Source organism: Grammomys surdaster, unplaced genomic scaffold (genome assembly GCF_004785775.1).
Source record: "Grammomys surdaster isolate TR1022 unplaced genomic scaffold, NIH_TR_1.0 124271, whole genome shotgun sequence".
In the NCBI taxonomy this organism is placed as follows: domain Eukaryota; kingdom Metazoa; phylum Chordata; class Mammalia; order Rodentia; family Muridae; genus Grammomys; species Grammomys surdaster.
The window spans coordinates 187,040-202,863 of record NW_021619321.1 but is presented as its reverse complement, the minus strand read 5'-3'; the positions used below and the strand labels follow the sequence as shown (position 1 = coordinate 202,863).

General features: G+C 39.2%; 1 protein-coding gene across 1 annotated transcript in view; it reads left to right on the top strand.

Moving 5' to 3' along the window:
- Window positions 1-15,824, top strand: part of LOC114636485 (zinc finger protein 160-like) — a 97,197-nt gene that overhangs the window by 39,717 nt on the left and 41,656 nt on the right. The window contains 1 exon segment of the mRNA XM_028784558.1: window positions 14,087-14,092. Within this exon segment, the coding sequence (XP_028640391.1) occupies window positions 14,087-14,092 (6 nt within the window).

Sequence of the window (15,824 nt, the reverse complement as noted above, 5' to 3'; positions counted from 1 at the left end):
AATGACATTTAATTTTTGTTGTTTTAATGTTGATGGTGTTAGTATTTGTGTGTGTGTGTTTATTGTGTGTTTGGGAGGGTGTATGCTGTGCAATTATTTATTTTTTCTGTGTTCTTGTGTATTTAACCTTCTTTCTTGGAGTTTTCCTACAATGATTTCTGTAGTACTGGATTAGTGGACAAATGTGGTATAAAATTGGTATTGTGTTGCAGTATCTTGTTCTCTTCATCTATGGTGATTGAGAGATTTGCATGTGAATAGTAGTATAAGTTGGCATCTTTGGTTTCTTAGATGCTGTAAGACATTTGTCCAAGTCCTTCTAACGTTTCAAGTCTTTTCCTCAAAGTTGGGTGTGATTCTGATAGGTCAGCTTTTGTATGTTTATGAGTCCTTTTCCCCACGTAACTTTTCATATTCTTTCTTTGTCCTGTAAATAATGTGCTTTCAATATTATGTAGCAAGGAGATTTTCTTTCCTGTTCCAATTTGCTTGGTGTTTTATAAGCTTCTTGTGTCTTTATATGCATGTCTTACTATAAGCTGGAGAAATGTTTGTCTGTGATTTCATTGAAAATATTTTTTTGTCCTTGGAACTGGGACTCTTCACCTGCTTCTATTGCTGTTATTCTTAAGTTAGTATTTTTTCATATTATTTCAGAGTTCCTAAAAAAATTTTGTGTCAGGAATTCTTTAGATTTAGCTTTGTTTTTTTTTTTTTGATTGATGTAACAGTTTCTTCTACTGTATCTTAAACACTTCAGATTGTCCCTTGAAACTCTTGTATTCTATTGGGGATGTTTATGTCTGATGTTTCTGTTCTTTTTCTAAGTTTTCCAATTCCATTATTCACTCAAATTGTGTTTTCCTTATTGAGTCCATTTCTATTCTCATGTCTTGAAAAGTTTTATTCATTTCATTCTCCTATGTAATTTTATTTTCCTGAGTTTATTGAAGGAGTTTATTAGTTTCCCCTGTAAAGGCATCTAATGCTTTGACTATAGTTTCTGTATTATTTTGAGAGATTTATAAATTTCTAATATAAATGGTTCTATCATCATTACAGAACTTGATTTAAGGCAATCTTCTTTGTCTTAGGTTGTGTTAGAATATTCAGGGCTTGCTGTGTAGGGATACTTTTGCTCTGAAGGTGCCATAAATTCTTTGTTCTTGTTTAGGTTCTTATTGGGCCTTTAATCAATTAGTTGTGCCTGAATATTCCTTACATATCACTTATAGGGAAGACAGACTTTAATCTAGATGTTCATTGTGCAGTAAGCCTCCTATGGGCAGCTTTAGACAAGTTGTTTTTGGTATAGAATGTCTTTAATGTTCGGTGAGCCTTGTCTTTCCTTGGTATTAAGACCTGGCTGCTAATTTTTAATCTGAACTGATATAGGCCAGCAGAGCAGTGGACAGAAAACAGAGTGTCAGAGAGAGCCTCTATTTACGTCAGGGCTATTAGGCATGGCCCAGAGGATAGGCAGAAGTTTTGATAATAAGAGATCTGACTTCATTGTTTCTTGTTCAGCAGGCTTGGATGTTCCTAGTTTGGCAGGCATGGTGGAAGCCAAAAAAATAAAGTTGCTAGAATGACTCTGATTTTTTTTGGTACGAAACATAATAGCACAGGGAAAACTTAATATATATGTTTCTATATATTATGATACCTTTTACCATGGATATGTACCTAAGAGTAATTCATCCAGTTTTTAATGGTTTAAAATACTTATAAAGTATGTAAACTGTATTTCTAAATAGCTACTCAGTTTTTTATTCTTTCTAATATTCTGTGTTCTCAATTACCATATTGATAGTACTTGTTACTGTCTCTTTCCTGTGTACCACCTCTGTATTTAGGTCTTCAACTTACAGAATGACTAGGATTTACTAAAGCATCCCCCTACAGGGTGAGAGAAACTGGAGATGGGATAAACATCCTGCCAAAGAAAGAAGCCATTGAGTATGTACAACAGCTTCATTGACTTAGCTTGGCACCAAACATCTTAGGAACATCATAGAATCTCCCCCCCCCATCACATCCTAAGGCCATCAGAACTTATTGAGACAGTAGTGAAACAGTGCATGCCCTGCCAGTTGATGAATGTAGAATCTTCAAGATGTCCACCTTGAAGAAGACTCAGAGGAGATAGGCCAGGAGCCTACTGGGAAGTAGATTTCACTGAAGTTAAAACAGCCAGGTATGACAATAAATACTATTTAGTTTTCATAGATACCTTCTCAGGATGGGTGGAAGGCTTCCCCACAAAGATAGAGACGACCACCATGGTGGGCAAAAAAATCCTGGAAGAAATCTTTCCTCGATTTGATATTCCTATGCTAATAGGCTAAGACAACAGACCTGCATTTGTTGCCCAGATAAGACAGGGTATGGCCAAGTTTATGGGGTTTAATTAGAAATTACATTATGTTTACAGACCCCAGAGCTCAGGACAGGTAGAAAAAATAAATAGAACATTAAAAGAGATCTTGACCAAATTAGCCTTAGAGATTGGAATGGGGGAATGGACAACTCTCTTTTCCTTCACCCGGTTCCCAGTTTGAAACACCCCTGGAAAATTTGGACTGACTCTTTTAAATTACTTTGTGGTGGTCCACCACCTTGGGTAGAGACTGGGGAGGTACATAAGCCTGATGTTGTTTCTTCTCAACCCTTGTATGCCAGAATTAAAGCCCTAGAGTTAGTCCACCAGCAGGCGTAGAATCAGCTTAAATATGATTATGCTGCTAGAGACAAACTGATCCATCTCCAGTTCCATGTTGGTGATCCTGTGTATGTCAGGTCAGGGAACTTAGAACCTAGGTGGAAGGGACCATACATTTTTACATAGATTAGATACTTTTGTTAGAGAAAGAATTAGTGATGTACAGGTTTTAATGCTTAGACAACAATGCCAGTTTTTACATCAGCAGGGGCTCACAGATGAATAGAATGATACTGCAAATTAAGGTTCTAGGATTACAACCCACCAAAAGGAAAAGTGGGGAATGAAAGGATAGAAAATTTTAACTTGGCCCGAAAACTCAGCTTGGGGCCCTCTGGCCCAGTTGGAGTAAGAAAAACAGGTATGGTCTGGGTAAACAGTTCTGAGAAAAACAGGTATAGAGAATTTGTTAGCCCTTGACCCTTAACCTGATGTTATGCTCAGATAGTGCATGCCAATTTTTAAAAAGCCAATGAAAATGCTGTGTTTCCCTCCTCCCTTGGTTGTGTTTTTACCCTATAAAACCTGAAGTTTTTTACTGCCTGCGGCTGATCTCCTCTATGCCTCTGTGGGATACAAGTGAAGCCCCAGCATGCTGGTTTGAATAAACCTTCTTGCTGTTTGCATCAAGACTTGTTTCTCCTGAGTGATTTGGAGTGAAGTCGAGTTTCCCATCGAGCAGTATGGTCCTCACTCTGAGGGTCTTACACCTTCTAAGGAGCTCATCCATTAACAAAGACTCTCATTCATAGAGTTATTATTTGATTATAGAGTCTGAGTGTTAATTAATAGTTTACTTCAAATATGATTAATTTTCAGTGAAAACAGACAAAACAAACTGAGAAATTAAAGATGTAAATCCAAAAGCAAAATTCTGCAAAGCAGAATAAACTTTTTACCCCATCTCTTTTGTTACACAGTCCATTACAAGTATTACCCTCACTGTTCATAAGCTTGCCTGATCAGTATTTGCCTGAAGCCATTCACAGTTTATAGCCAGACGGTGGTTTGGCAGGAAAACGAACAACGCTAAAAGTTTCACATATAAGCAAAGGCTTAAATTCAATGAAGTATATCTATTTTTAAGGAAAAAAAGGATATGCTTGGCAAAAAAAATATATCTCATTTGCAAGTGTTCAGCTTTCACATAATGTAGAATAGAAGAGCTATAAGTAGCTGTGAGTAGCAAATACAATGAATTCTCAATGCCTATGGAAAAGCTGATTCAATTCAAAACATGTATACTAGTATTGTCATAGTAAAAGTTGAGAGGTAATGAGTGTAGACAAGGACGTGGATAAATGTAATCCCATATAAAAGGCTGTTAAGTATGTGACATGTACATGATTATTAAAAAGTTTAAGAGCTAGTCAAAAGACTAGGAATAAACTCAATCTCTGACACCAAACTTCCATGCCTAGGTCTCTACACAACAGAAATATCATCTGAGGTACACACTGATGTTATTCATATCAATGTTCTTAATAATTACAAAGTAGATAAAACTATAGTAGGTAACCACTAAAAAATAAGTTGGCACAACACCTACGGCCCATTCTACATGCTTATAAGAAGTAAATTAAATTTGAGCATTCTCAAAAATTTATCAAGTTAACCATCATAAGGAGCCTCACATTATGGGATTCCAGATATATAGTGTTTAAAATAGATTTTTTATCTACAGGAATTTTGTTGTTTCTTAGATACAAGGGAATGCATAACTGGAAGGAGGAAAGCTACTTTGTAAGGTATGATGGTTAAAAAAACAAAAGAGGTTAAAGCATCTGAATCCTTGTAAAGCCTTTTAACTAAGACTTTGGTGGGTAAATTACAGCATCACTATAAAATGTCAATAAAATATTTAGTAAAAATAAAGATAGGCTACTTTGTAGTCAGGAAAGTTTTGGTTGATGGTTTTGTCTGTGGGTTGATATGCCTCTTCTTCTTCTGTAAGTCCTGCCTGGCTATAGGATGTGCCTACTTAAGTATTCACATGTCCAGTGATCAGAATTGCAACTAGGTTCATCTCCATAGCCTCCCCAAAACTCTCAACGCCCAGGTATCCATATAGTCCAAACTATGACAGTCATCAATATCTATTCTCACTACTTGCACTCTCCTTCCTCACTACCCACCACACTTGACTTTAGGCTTTAATTTTTGTAACCTAGTTTTAGTAAGGGTTTAACTTCCTCTCTTCTAAACCTCTACCCACCAGAGGTAGTGGAGAAGAAACGTTATTAGGATATGAGGGAAGTGGATCTCTTCAGCAATATTTCTTTGGTGGCAAGCTCAATATTCTTTGGTAGAGGTTCAGTCCCATAGCAAACACCAAATACAACTTGGTAGCTGTAAACAAGTTCTATAAGCAGACAGACCGGAGGCATGAACCTGCAGCTAAAGTTCAGTCCTTTTGGTAGGCAGACATCAAGCACAACACAGCAGCTGAAGTTCAATCATGAAGAAAATGCCAGGCACACCTACCATGCAAGACTCACAAAGCAAGTCACAAAGCAAGACTCAGCTGATACAAGACAATTGAAAAGAAAAAGTCTTGTATCATATCAGACAACTATTGGTTAAAGAGAGATATCAACTACAGCAAAAACAACTGAAAGCCTACACATTCATGGAAATTGAACATCTGTACATTCAATGATCTCTGGATCAGGATAGAAATATAGGAAGATTTTAAGGACTCTTGAGAATTCAATGAAAATGAAGGTACAACATACCTATATTTATGGGACACAATGAAATTTTTATGAAGAAATTTATTGTATTTTTCCATAGGCGGGCACACCAAACAGGAATAGAAGGCAGGAAATAATCAAAACCAGGACTCAAATCTGTCAGCTAGAGACAATGAAACAATACAAAGAATCAATGAAACTAAGTGCTAGTTCTTTTAGAAAATTACCTAGAAAACCCTTTGCCAAACTAACCAAAAGACAGAGAGACAGTATCCAAATCAACAAAATAAGAAATGAAAAGCTAAATAGAACAACAGACATTTAAGAAACTCAATCATTCAAAAAATCTCTACTCCACAAAAGTGAAATATCTTAATGAAATTAATGAATTTCTAGAGAGATACCACTTACCAAAGTTAAATCAAGATCAAATAAACTAAACAAGTACTTTATCCCTATAGAAATAGAACCAGTAATTAAAATTCTCCAAAGTTACCCCAGGGCCAAATGGTTCTGGCAAGGAATTCTACTAGATCTTCAAAGAACAGACAATTCTAAGAATCCTCAAACTATTCTTTCAATTACAAACCGAAGGAAATGGCCAAATTAATTTTATGATTCCACAGTCATGCTGATACCTGAAACACACAATTAATCAACAAACAAAGAGAACTTCAGATCAATTCTTGTATGAACATTGATGCAATAATACTCAATACAATATTGACAAACTGAATACAAGAACACATTGTAGTCATCATCCATTATGATCAAATAAGCTTCATCCCAGGGATGCATAGAAGTTTCTGTATATGAACATCCATCAACATAATCTACCCTACTAACAACCTGAATGAAAAAAAAATCACATAACCATCTCATTAGAGGCTGAAAAACCCTTTCTCAATATCTAAGACCCAACATCTGTGTTCTTTAAGAGGTAGCAATATCTGTCTAGGCCATTCTAGCTCTTTTAATCTCTTGCCAACATTTGACAAATACCTAAACATAATTAATGCAAAATTCTACAAGTCAAAAGCCAATACCAAGCTAAATGGAGAGATGCTTTAATCAATTCTACCTAAATCAGTGATGAGAGAAGGCTGTCCAGTCTCTTCCAATCTGTTAAATATAGTGCCTGAAATCCTAGACAGAGCACGAGGACAACTAAATGAGATCAAGGGGATACATAATGGAAAAATATCCAAGTAATTCCTATTTGCTTTTGATGGAATAATGTACATAAATGACCCTTAAACTTCTATCTGAAAACCCTAACAACTGATAAATAAAGTGACTGAATAGAAAATTAAATTAAAAAGATTAGGAGTTCCCACTTGTACAAATGAGAAATTGGTACATAAAGAAATTAGAGAACATACAATTGTAGCAGTCATGAATAATATAACATAACTTAGTATAACTCTAACCTAGCAAGTTAAAGATCTGTTTGACAAGAATTCCAAGGCCATGAAGAAAAACACTGAAGAAACACCAGAAAATAGAAATCAGAACAACTCTGAAGTTCCATCTTACACCCACCCACCAGAATGTGTTGTCGGGCAAATCTCACGCCCGGGTCACACGGGGGCGGCCCGGGCTCTGGCACATGGGCCAGTGCCCATGCGCAGCGCGCAGATATCAGGGAGGTCTCCAGAGCCACAACCTTGGCCAGCAGTGGCACTCTCTGGTATAAGCAGCTGCAGAGTCAGAAGAGCTGAGACGCCCAGACGCTGTGCATCAGAGGAGATGCTGGGGCTTGAACAAAAGTGGGCAGAGAGAGTCCAGCTCGTGCCACTGTTCAGGGAGAGCACAGCAGGGTTAGGAGACCTGGGAACCTAGGCTCTCAGGAGAAAGTGTCCAGTGGCTCCCTAGCTCTCTCCCACTCCCGACCCGTTACATGGGTTTTGACTTGCACAATGAATCCAGGATTTCACGAGACATGTAGAGTTGAACACGTCCAGATTTATTGTCCAGATTTATTGTCATGGCGGTTGGTTTGGATGATAAAAGAACTCTCCGGAAACATGTCAGGTGTTTGCTTATATATCAGAAGTGGGGAAGAAAGGTGGGGCCAGAGAAATCTTGAGGTAGAGATTTATTCTCTCTGCCTTCTCTCTGGGCTCTGGGGGCGTGGCCAAATTACAGTCCCACAATGTGTAACATCAAAAATTCAACAGATAGCACATAATAGTTAAGATTTAGAGCAAGGGCAAGACTCCAACTTTCCTGGTGGGAGTGGAAACTAGTACAATCACTGAGGAAATCAGTTTGGAGGTTTCTCAGAAAACTAGTAATAGCTTTATGTGGAACTGCATAATGGTATCCTGGGTCATGGTTGAGCAGGTACTTAGAACCCTGAGATTCTCCGTGGAATTTTGCGTGAGAACCGGCAGGAGTTCGGTCCCTCCCATCATCTAGGATCCTGAAAACAGTCACATTTCTATAGAGTCACATAGGCCAGGCTATAGGCCTCAGGCCCTAGAGATTTGCATACTAATGAAGACCAGAGGGCAGAGCAAATTAAACATTACTCCCCCAGATCCTCCCCCAATCCTCCCCCTTTCTCCCTCCCTATATAACTCGGGACTGCCCTGAGTTTTTGGGGGGTACGCCTAGATCCATCTATTATCCTTCATGACAATAAATCTTTTTGGAACCAAGGACTTCCTCGTGTTACTGGGGCCTGCCGCCGCCAAGGCCCTCAGGCCGGTGGAACCATAAGATCTCCCTCCCTAATGTGGGACCCGCCATGGCAGCGCGAGCTTGCGCCGCTTTGGGGCCCTTTTTAAATTTTCCCGACATTTGGCTCATCAACGTGGAGCACAGACACCCACGGACTTCAAGGACCGGGCCACCCCAGTCTGCTACAGAACACAGCTGAGCTTCCCGCCCTACTTGTCCAGTGCTGTGAGGAATCGACTCAGTGAAGATTCTGCACTTCTCCCATGCTGACTAAAGCTACAGCTGCTTAATCGCTCACTTAGAGGATCTCTGCGTTCCAGCCATGAGGACCCACATCTCCAAGCAAGCTGACCAGGCCGCCGAGTCTGCTAAGCAAGTACAGTCTCCCACGGGTGCTGCTAGGGTCCCTTTCTTCTTTCCCTGTCCCTCTTCTCGGCTGTGGGCTGTCCGATGTGAGCCCACATGCCCCCTCCCCGTCTCAGCCCTCTGAGCCAAGGCTTTATGGATCCCTGGCTGCCCCAGAGCACAGGGGATCCCCAACCCCTTTCATTTTCTCAACAGTGGGTTGTCTGACAGGAGCCCACATCCCCCAAGAGCTCTACACCCCCGTGGCGCCCTTTTTAAATTTTCCTGAAAGCTTTACAACAAAACCTAGCTATTCTACTCCTGAGCATGTACCCAAAAGATCCTCCACAATCTTTCGAGGATACTTGGACAACTATGTTTATAGCAACTTTATTCATAATGTCCAGAACTAGAATTAACTTAGATGCCCCTCAACTGAATAATGAATAAAGAAAATGTTTTGAGGCTAACTTTCTTTAGCAAGTGTGTGCTTTGGATTTGATTCTACCAAAGTTTCATTTTAAATTGGTTGTGTGGTGTTTGTGTGTGCTGTGATATGTATGTATGTATGTATGTATGTATGTATGAATTGTGGTGTGTGTGTTCACATGTATGGGGTTCTTTATGTGTATGTTTGTGCACATATGTATTGTTTACTTCTTTACAGTTCTGGGAATCAATGTTAAGGACAAAGATTTGAGCCAGTGTCTACAGTTGAGGTCTTGCCCAAGGATATACCTAATATGTGTTTCACAATATTCTGTGGTTGTATAAATGAAGAAGCATAAATGTTAAAAAAATTAATTATGGAAGAAAAATAGTAAAGATAAAGATGGGAGATGCTTAGGCAATGAAAAGCTTATAGTAAACCCAAATTAGAACATTTAGATTTCTTGGAAAACACATCACAGCAGATACAAGAGGTAAGGGAAAACAAAACAGTTTGTACTGCACCATTCTGTACCTTAGGGAAAAAAGGTAAATCTGGCCAGAATCACTGCTAACAAGGCAATGACCTTTAATGTCTCCTTACTGTGAAAAAAACCCTTTTCTTCTTCTCCTACCAGTAAGACTTTAATTTCCTATGTCACTTCTTTAGGACACAGAACCCTCCCTAATTAAAAATCTGGGACTTTACAGTGCCCTCTTGTCTGATTCTGAAGAGTACCTGTAAGAATGTGGTATGTATGTTTGTTTTGTGGTGTGTGAGTGTGTGCGTGTTTGTGTGTGTGTGTGTGCATGTTTGCATGTATGTATGTGCACATGCACACAGGTGGTGTTTACTTCTTTACAGTCCTGAGAATCAACGTGAAGTAAAACATGTGAGCCAGAGTCTGCAGTTGTGTTCTTTCATGAACATATCCATTTCAACATTTTGTTCCAGTTTCCAGAGAAATATTTCTAAGTAGTTTGTTTTATACATTATACCCAATATGTGTTTCACAAAATTCTTTGTTTGTTGAAATAAAGAAGAATAAATAAATTATGGAAGAAAAATTGTGAAGATAAAGATGGGAGATGCTTGGTCAGTGAAAAGCTTACAGTAAAGCCAAGTTAGGACATCTCATATTTCTGGGAAATAACATCACAGCAGGTGTAAAAAGAACACTTTTCTGCTTTTCCCACGAGAAGGACTTTCAATTTCTCATTTCACATCTGCCCAAGACTGAGCCCATTAACCACTTGTTAACATGTATGAACAGTGGGGAAAGGTTTAGAAGGACTTATATCTTCCCAGAGATTGTACACAGTTTAGTTGCTGGAGGAATGGGAATAGCTTTCACTCAGGCCTCTAAAAGCAGACTTTACTGAACTTGGCATTTTAAACATCTTTCCATTGTCCATACTCCAGTTAATAGTAACTCTCCATAATCTAAAAAGTAACACTAATACACTCATTGATACCAAGCTAGACATGAAAGGAGTAATTTCCTTGCTCTGTCACTGTTATCAAGAAATGTTCATGCCTCTCCAGGATATAGATTTCTTTTACTTTGTCTATGCATGATGGAAGAAAAACAGTACACAGTAGGAAGTAATATGCTCCAGTTCCTCAGTCTGGGGAACTGGAGAGGAGGAAGGTGGGAGTAGTTGGGTGAGTAGGGAACACTGTCATAGAAGCAGGGGAAGAAGAATGGGATATGGGGTTTCCAGGATTGGGAATACCAGGCAAGGCAATAACATTTGAAATGTAAATAAATAAAATATCAACCCCCTCCCTAAAAAAAGAGAGACAAAAAAGAATTGATTGTCTCTTTAAAATATCTGAGGCATAAAAGAAAATTGAAACAATCTTATCCAGTTTGGTGAAGACTAATTAGCTAGAATGAAGAAATGCATAATTAGTGAAATTATGAGACAATTTTTCTAAAAAATTAAAACTAGCAAAATACTTGTAGCTGGGCTTTTTTCTATTTATTAAGTTATTTATTTAATTAACATCCAAATTGTAGCTTTCTATCCATTCTCTCCTTCCAATCTCCCCTTCTCCCCTTCCCCCTCTGCTCAACCAATCTTTTTCTCCTTTTTTTTATAATACAGAAGAGAATTTCATTAATATTAGTCAGCCTTTATATGCCAAGTTCTAGTAAGACTAGGCATACATCCGTTATTAAAGTTAGAAAAGACAGTTGAGTTAGGGGAAAGCTATTCAAAGGAACACAATGCAGTTGAAGATAGCAAATGTTCCTTCTCTAAGAGTCAACACATGCAAAGCAAGATTCCTAACTGATGCAAGAATACAGAGGATCTAGGTACATGCTTTGTATGTTCTGTGGTTGGTAGTTCAGTTTCTATGAGCACCTATTGGCTCAGGTTATTTGATTCAGTGGGATTTATTTTAGTGACATTTATCACTCTGGATCCTTCAATCTTTCCTCCTTCTCATCCCTAGTAGTTCTCAAGCACCGCTTTAAGTTTTTCTGTGATGTTCTTCTACAGTTTCCATCAGTTGCTTTCTTAGACCTCTCTTTCAACATTTTTGTTAAGTTCCAGTCCATGAGTATAGCAGAATATCATTAATGGCATCAGGGGTGGTCACCCTCTCACTGTGTGAGCATCAAGCTAGGCAAGTCATTGGTTAGCTTTTTCCTCAAATTGTTCATCTTTTACCCCTGTACATTTTGTAGTAAAAGGCCAAACATACTTGATCTTGGGATCCATCTCCATTTTAAAAGAAAAAGAGCCTGAAACTTGAGCTGTGCTGAATCAAAATTGCACCCAAGTTCCAGCAAGCACCAACCAGCTTGACTTTGGGCCATATCCTAGAGTTACACTCTAGCTACTGCCTAGAAATAACAAATCATGATAACTCTGATACTTCCAGATGTACTTTCAGACTTTTTGTGATTGTTCTTGGTTTTTACATCAGAGCACCAATAGGTTGCCTTATGATTCTCATTTGATTAAGTGTTTGCCAGTCTGGAAACTCCCTTGCTTGCTTAGCATTTCCTATAAAATTTTATCCTGATGAGGGCTGGGCTTAAACTTCCTCTCTTGCTGTGGCAAGTGGACCCAAAGACAATCTTGAAATAAGCCCCTACTGCAATTGCATCAGAATTGGCACCCTGGTGTTCTTTTGAGGTCTGCAAAAGCTTTTGAAATGGACACAGCACTAGGAAGGACAAGTTGTGGGTTGAGATTTTTGTGGTTGTGTTAGTGTCCCAATTACTTCACTGGAACTCTAGCTTGTTTATAGGTGATGGCCAGCTTAGGCTGTATATCCCTTATTGCTCGGTGACTCATAGAGTTCTTGGAGTTTCAATTGTCCTAATATTATATATCTTCACAGAGAGCACCACCACTGGTAGGTAGTAGTGTTTGTGCGTGGTGTTGGGTTGAATTGTGGGTCCCATTTCTGGCCCTCACCAAGGGGCTAGGTCTGCTGCTTAGAGGGACATAGGCATGGGAATTTGTGTTCTCTCCACACCAGTGCCAGGCAGAAATTGGGCTATGTGAATCCATGGGACTCAGCTCCCAGGATGGAGAATACAGTCTGAAGTCCCACAGGGAGAGCAACAACCTCTGGCTGCATCTGCAGGTATGAGAGTCTTGGTTCACTGTATTCGCTTGGCTGGGTTACAGCTGGCTTGGCTTGCATGCTTGAGTGGCTGGGCCACCATGGTTGGAATGTAGAGAGGTTGTCAGCTCGAGATTAGGTGGTTGTGCAGTAGTTTTCTCCAGTGTGGGTTCCAGGGAAGAGAGATCTTAGTTCATGTTCTTAAAATGTTTCTTGTCATGGTTGAAAATGAATAAAACTATTCCCTAGTATTCTCAAGGAAGGCCTATGATTTTGTAAGGGTGAGGGTCTGGGAAACAATGTTTAACAGGCTGCACTTTCTGACCTTTATATATCTCATTAATATGGAGATCTATCTTGAGGCTTCTTGGCCTGTTGTCATGCCCTTTGCCTGTGGAGAGACTAGTGTGTTTATTGTCCTATATACCTGAAATACTTTGATAGATGGAGGTGTTTACCTTGTATCAGGAACCTGAAGTCTGGGAGCATGGGAAAATGCATTCTGTCCCTTGAAGTGATACCTGTGATGTCGCTAACCTACTGGATCTCCAGACATCTCTAGCCAGTGCTCATCCAGAAACCATGCTGTCCTTTCACAGTCCTACAACCCCCAATAAAGCTGAATTTCTAAGTACTATCTTGCTCCAACCTCCCCTAACCTCCTTCCCCATTTCCATTCTGACCACACTCTCTAAGCCAGTCTTCTCTCTCCATCCACATACCTCCACACACCTAATCTATGTCTCCCCTTTCTGTGAGATGCAAGCATCCTTACATATGCCCCTGCTGATATCCACATGAGATGGTGTTGTAGATAACCCTGGGGTAGTTTGTATTTTGATGCTGATTCTGCTCTCAGATGGGCTGCAAAGTATGAATGAGTCAAGTACTCAGGTGACTTCTTTTGAACCGTTCCCTAATGAAAAAAGGAGCTGATCACTTGGGGAGTAAGTGGGACTTACAGGTTGGATAAGGGAAGAGAGGAAGCAGGAAACAGAGAGAGGGTCCTTTTTGGACATAACAGAGATAGGACATGGGGTAGCTACTAGTGTCTCCGAGGCTTATGCCAGGATTTGCCAAGAGGAATAAGAGTTAATGTAGCTTACAAAATAAGCATTATAGTTGTTGCACCCAGAGATTGAGTTATCACTGCTTCTGAACTAAGTTTGTATGGTGTTTTTCTTCTTGTGGTGACCTGACTGAGTTAAAGAGAGAAAGGCAGCAAATTGTGGGTTTGCCTGGTGTGCACCACAACGGCCATGGGGGATTTGAAGCACCAGGCTGGTGTGGTGGTGACAGGCCAGAGAGAATTTAGTGACTCTGATGGAGAGATTTTGGGGCTCTGGTGCCAAGAAGCCCACTACTGTCATGTGGCCTACCAGTGCTAGGGATAGTATGGGAGCTGGAACTTTTGATTATTTTTAATACTTCCCACAACAGGGTTGGATTTCAGAGTTGATATAATTTGCATTTCCCTGATGAATACGGACTTTGATTATTTCTTTAAGTGCTTCTTGGCCATTAGATTCCACTTTTGAGTATATGTGTAGCTCTGTTTCATTTTTTTAATTGGGTTATTTTGATTGCTGATGTTTAATTTCTTGAGTTCCTTATATATTTTAGATACTAGTCCTCTGTCACATGGAAGTATGTAAGGATAATTTCTAAATCTTAGGCTACCCTTTTGTGATAATATTAGTGTCTTTTGCTTCACAGAATTTTGCAGTTTCATATGGTCCCTTTCATCAATTGTTGATCTTAGAAATTGAGTCATTGGTATCCTGTTCAGGAAATTATTTCCAGTAACAATGCCTTCAAGGCCATTCCCCACTTTCTTTCTATGAGATTTATCATATCCAGTTTGATGGTAAAGTCCCTGATACACTTGGACTTTAGTTTTGGGCTTTGTGATAAATATGGATCTATTTGCAGTCTTCTACATGTAGATATCCACTTAGATCAGGTCCATTTGTTGAAGGGGCTTTCTATTTTCCATTGTATGGTTTTGGCTTCTTTAACAAAAATCAATTGTCCATAGATTGATCTGTTGGTTTACATCTGGATCTTAATGTGATTCCATTAATCAACCTGTCTGTTTCTGTATGAATACCAAGTAGACTTTATTTCTATTTCACTGTGGTATAGCTTGTATTCAGGGATAGTTATGCATCCCAAAGCTAATTTATTGTTCAGGAATGTTTTGGCTATTGTGGTATTCTTTTTTATGCATATGACTATCAGCACTGCTATAAAAATTGTTTTGGAATGTTGATCGAGACTGCAATGAATATGTAGATTGCATTTGGTAAGATGGCGATTATTACTATACTATTCCTGCCAAGCCATCCAATGATACCTTTTTAAATTTCTTTCTCATGGGACTTCAAGTTCTTATAATTCAGATTTTTAACTTGCTTGATATATATATATATATATATATATATATATATATATATATGCATATATATATGTATATATGTATATGGGCAGCCACTGATTTCTTTGACTTAATTTTGTATCCACACTTTTACTGAAGCTGATTATCAGCTTTGAGTTCTCTGGTAGATTTTTGGGAGTTGCTTATATATACTAACATATTACATTTAAACAGTGATATTTGCACTACTTAATTTCAAATTTATATCCTGTTGATCTCTTTAGTTGTTTAATAGTTCTTACTAGTATTTAAGGTGCTATATTTAATAGATAGGAAGAGAGCTGCCACCATTGCCTTGTCTCTGATTTTGGAAGGATTCTTTTAAGATTCTCTCCATTTAGCTTGACTTTGGCTTTGTGCTTGCTGTATATAACTTTGATTATGTTTAGGTATGTGTGTTGTATCTGTGGCCTCTCTAATACTTTTAACATACAGGGTTGATCGACTGTCAAAAGATTTTTTTTTTTTATTGGATGTTTTATTTACATTTCATATGTTGTCCCCTTACCCCATCCCCCACCCACCCAGGAACCCCCAATCCCCTCACACCTCCTCCTTCTTCTTTGTGGATGTAACCTCTATCTACCCCCCCACTCCCACCTCCCCACCCTCAAAACTCCCACCCCCTGGGGCGTCCAGCCTTCATGAGGTCAAGGATCTCATCTTCCATCTGTGCCCAGCAGGGCCCTCCACTCTTATATATTCAGCTAAGGCCCTGGATCCCTCCATAAGTGCTCCCAGGCTGGTGGTTTAGACCCTGGGAGCTGTGGTTGGTTGGTATTGTTGCTCTCCTCATGGGGCCACAAATCCTTTCAGCTCCTTCAGTCTTCACTCTAACTCCTCCATTGAGAACCCCATGATCACTTCAATGGCTAGTTGTGAGCATCTGCCTCTGAATATGTCAGACTCTTGAAGACCTCTGAG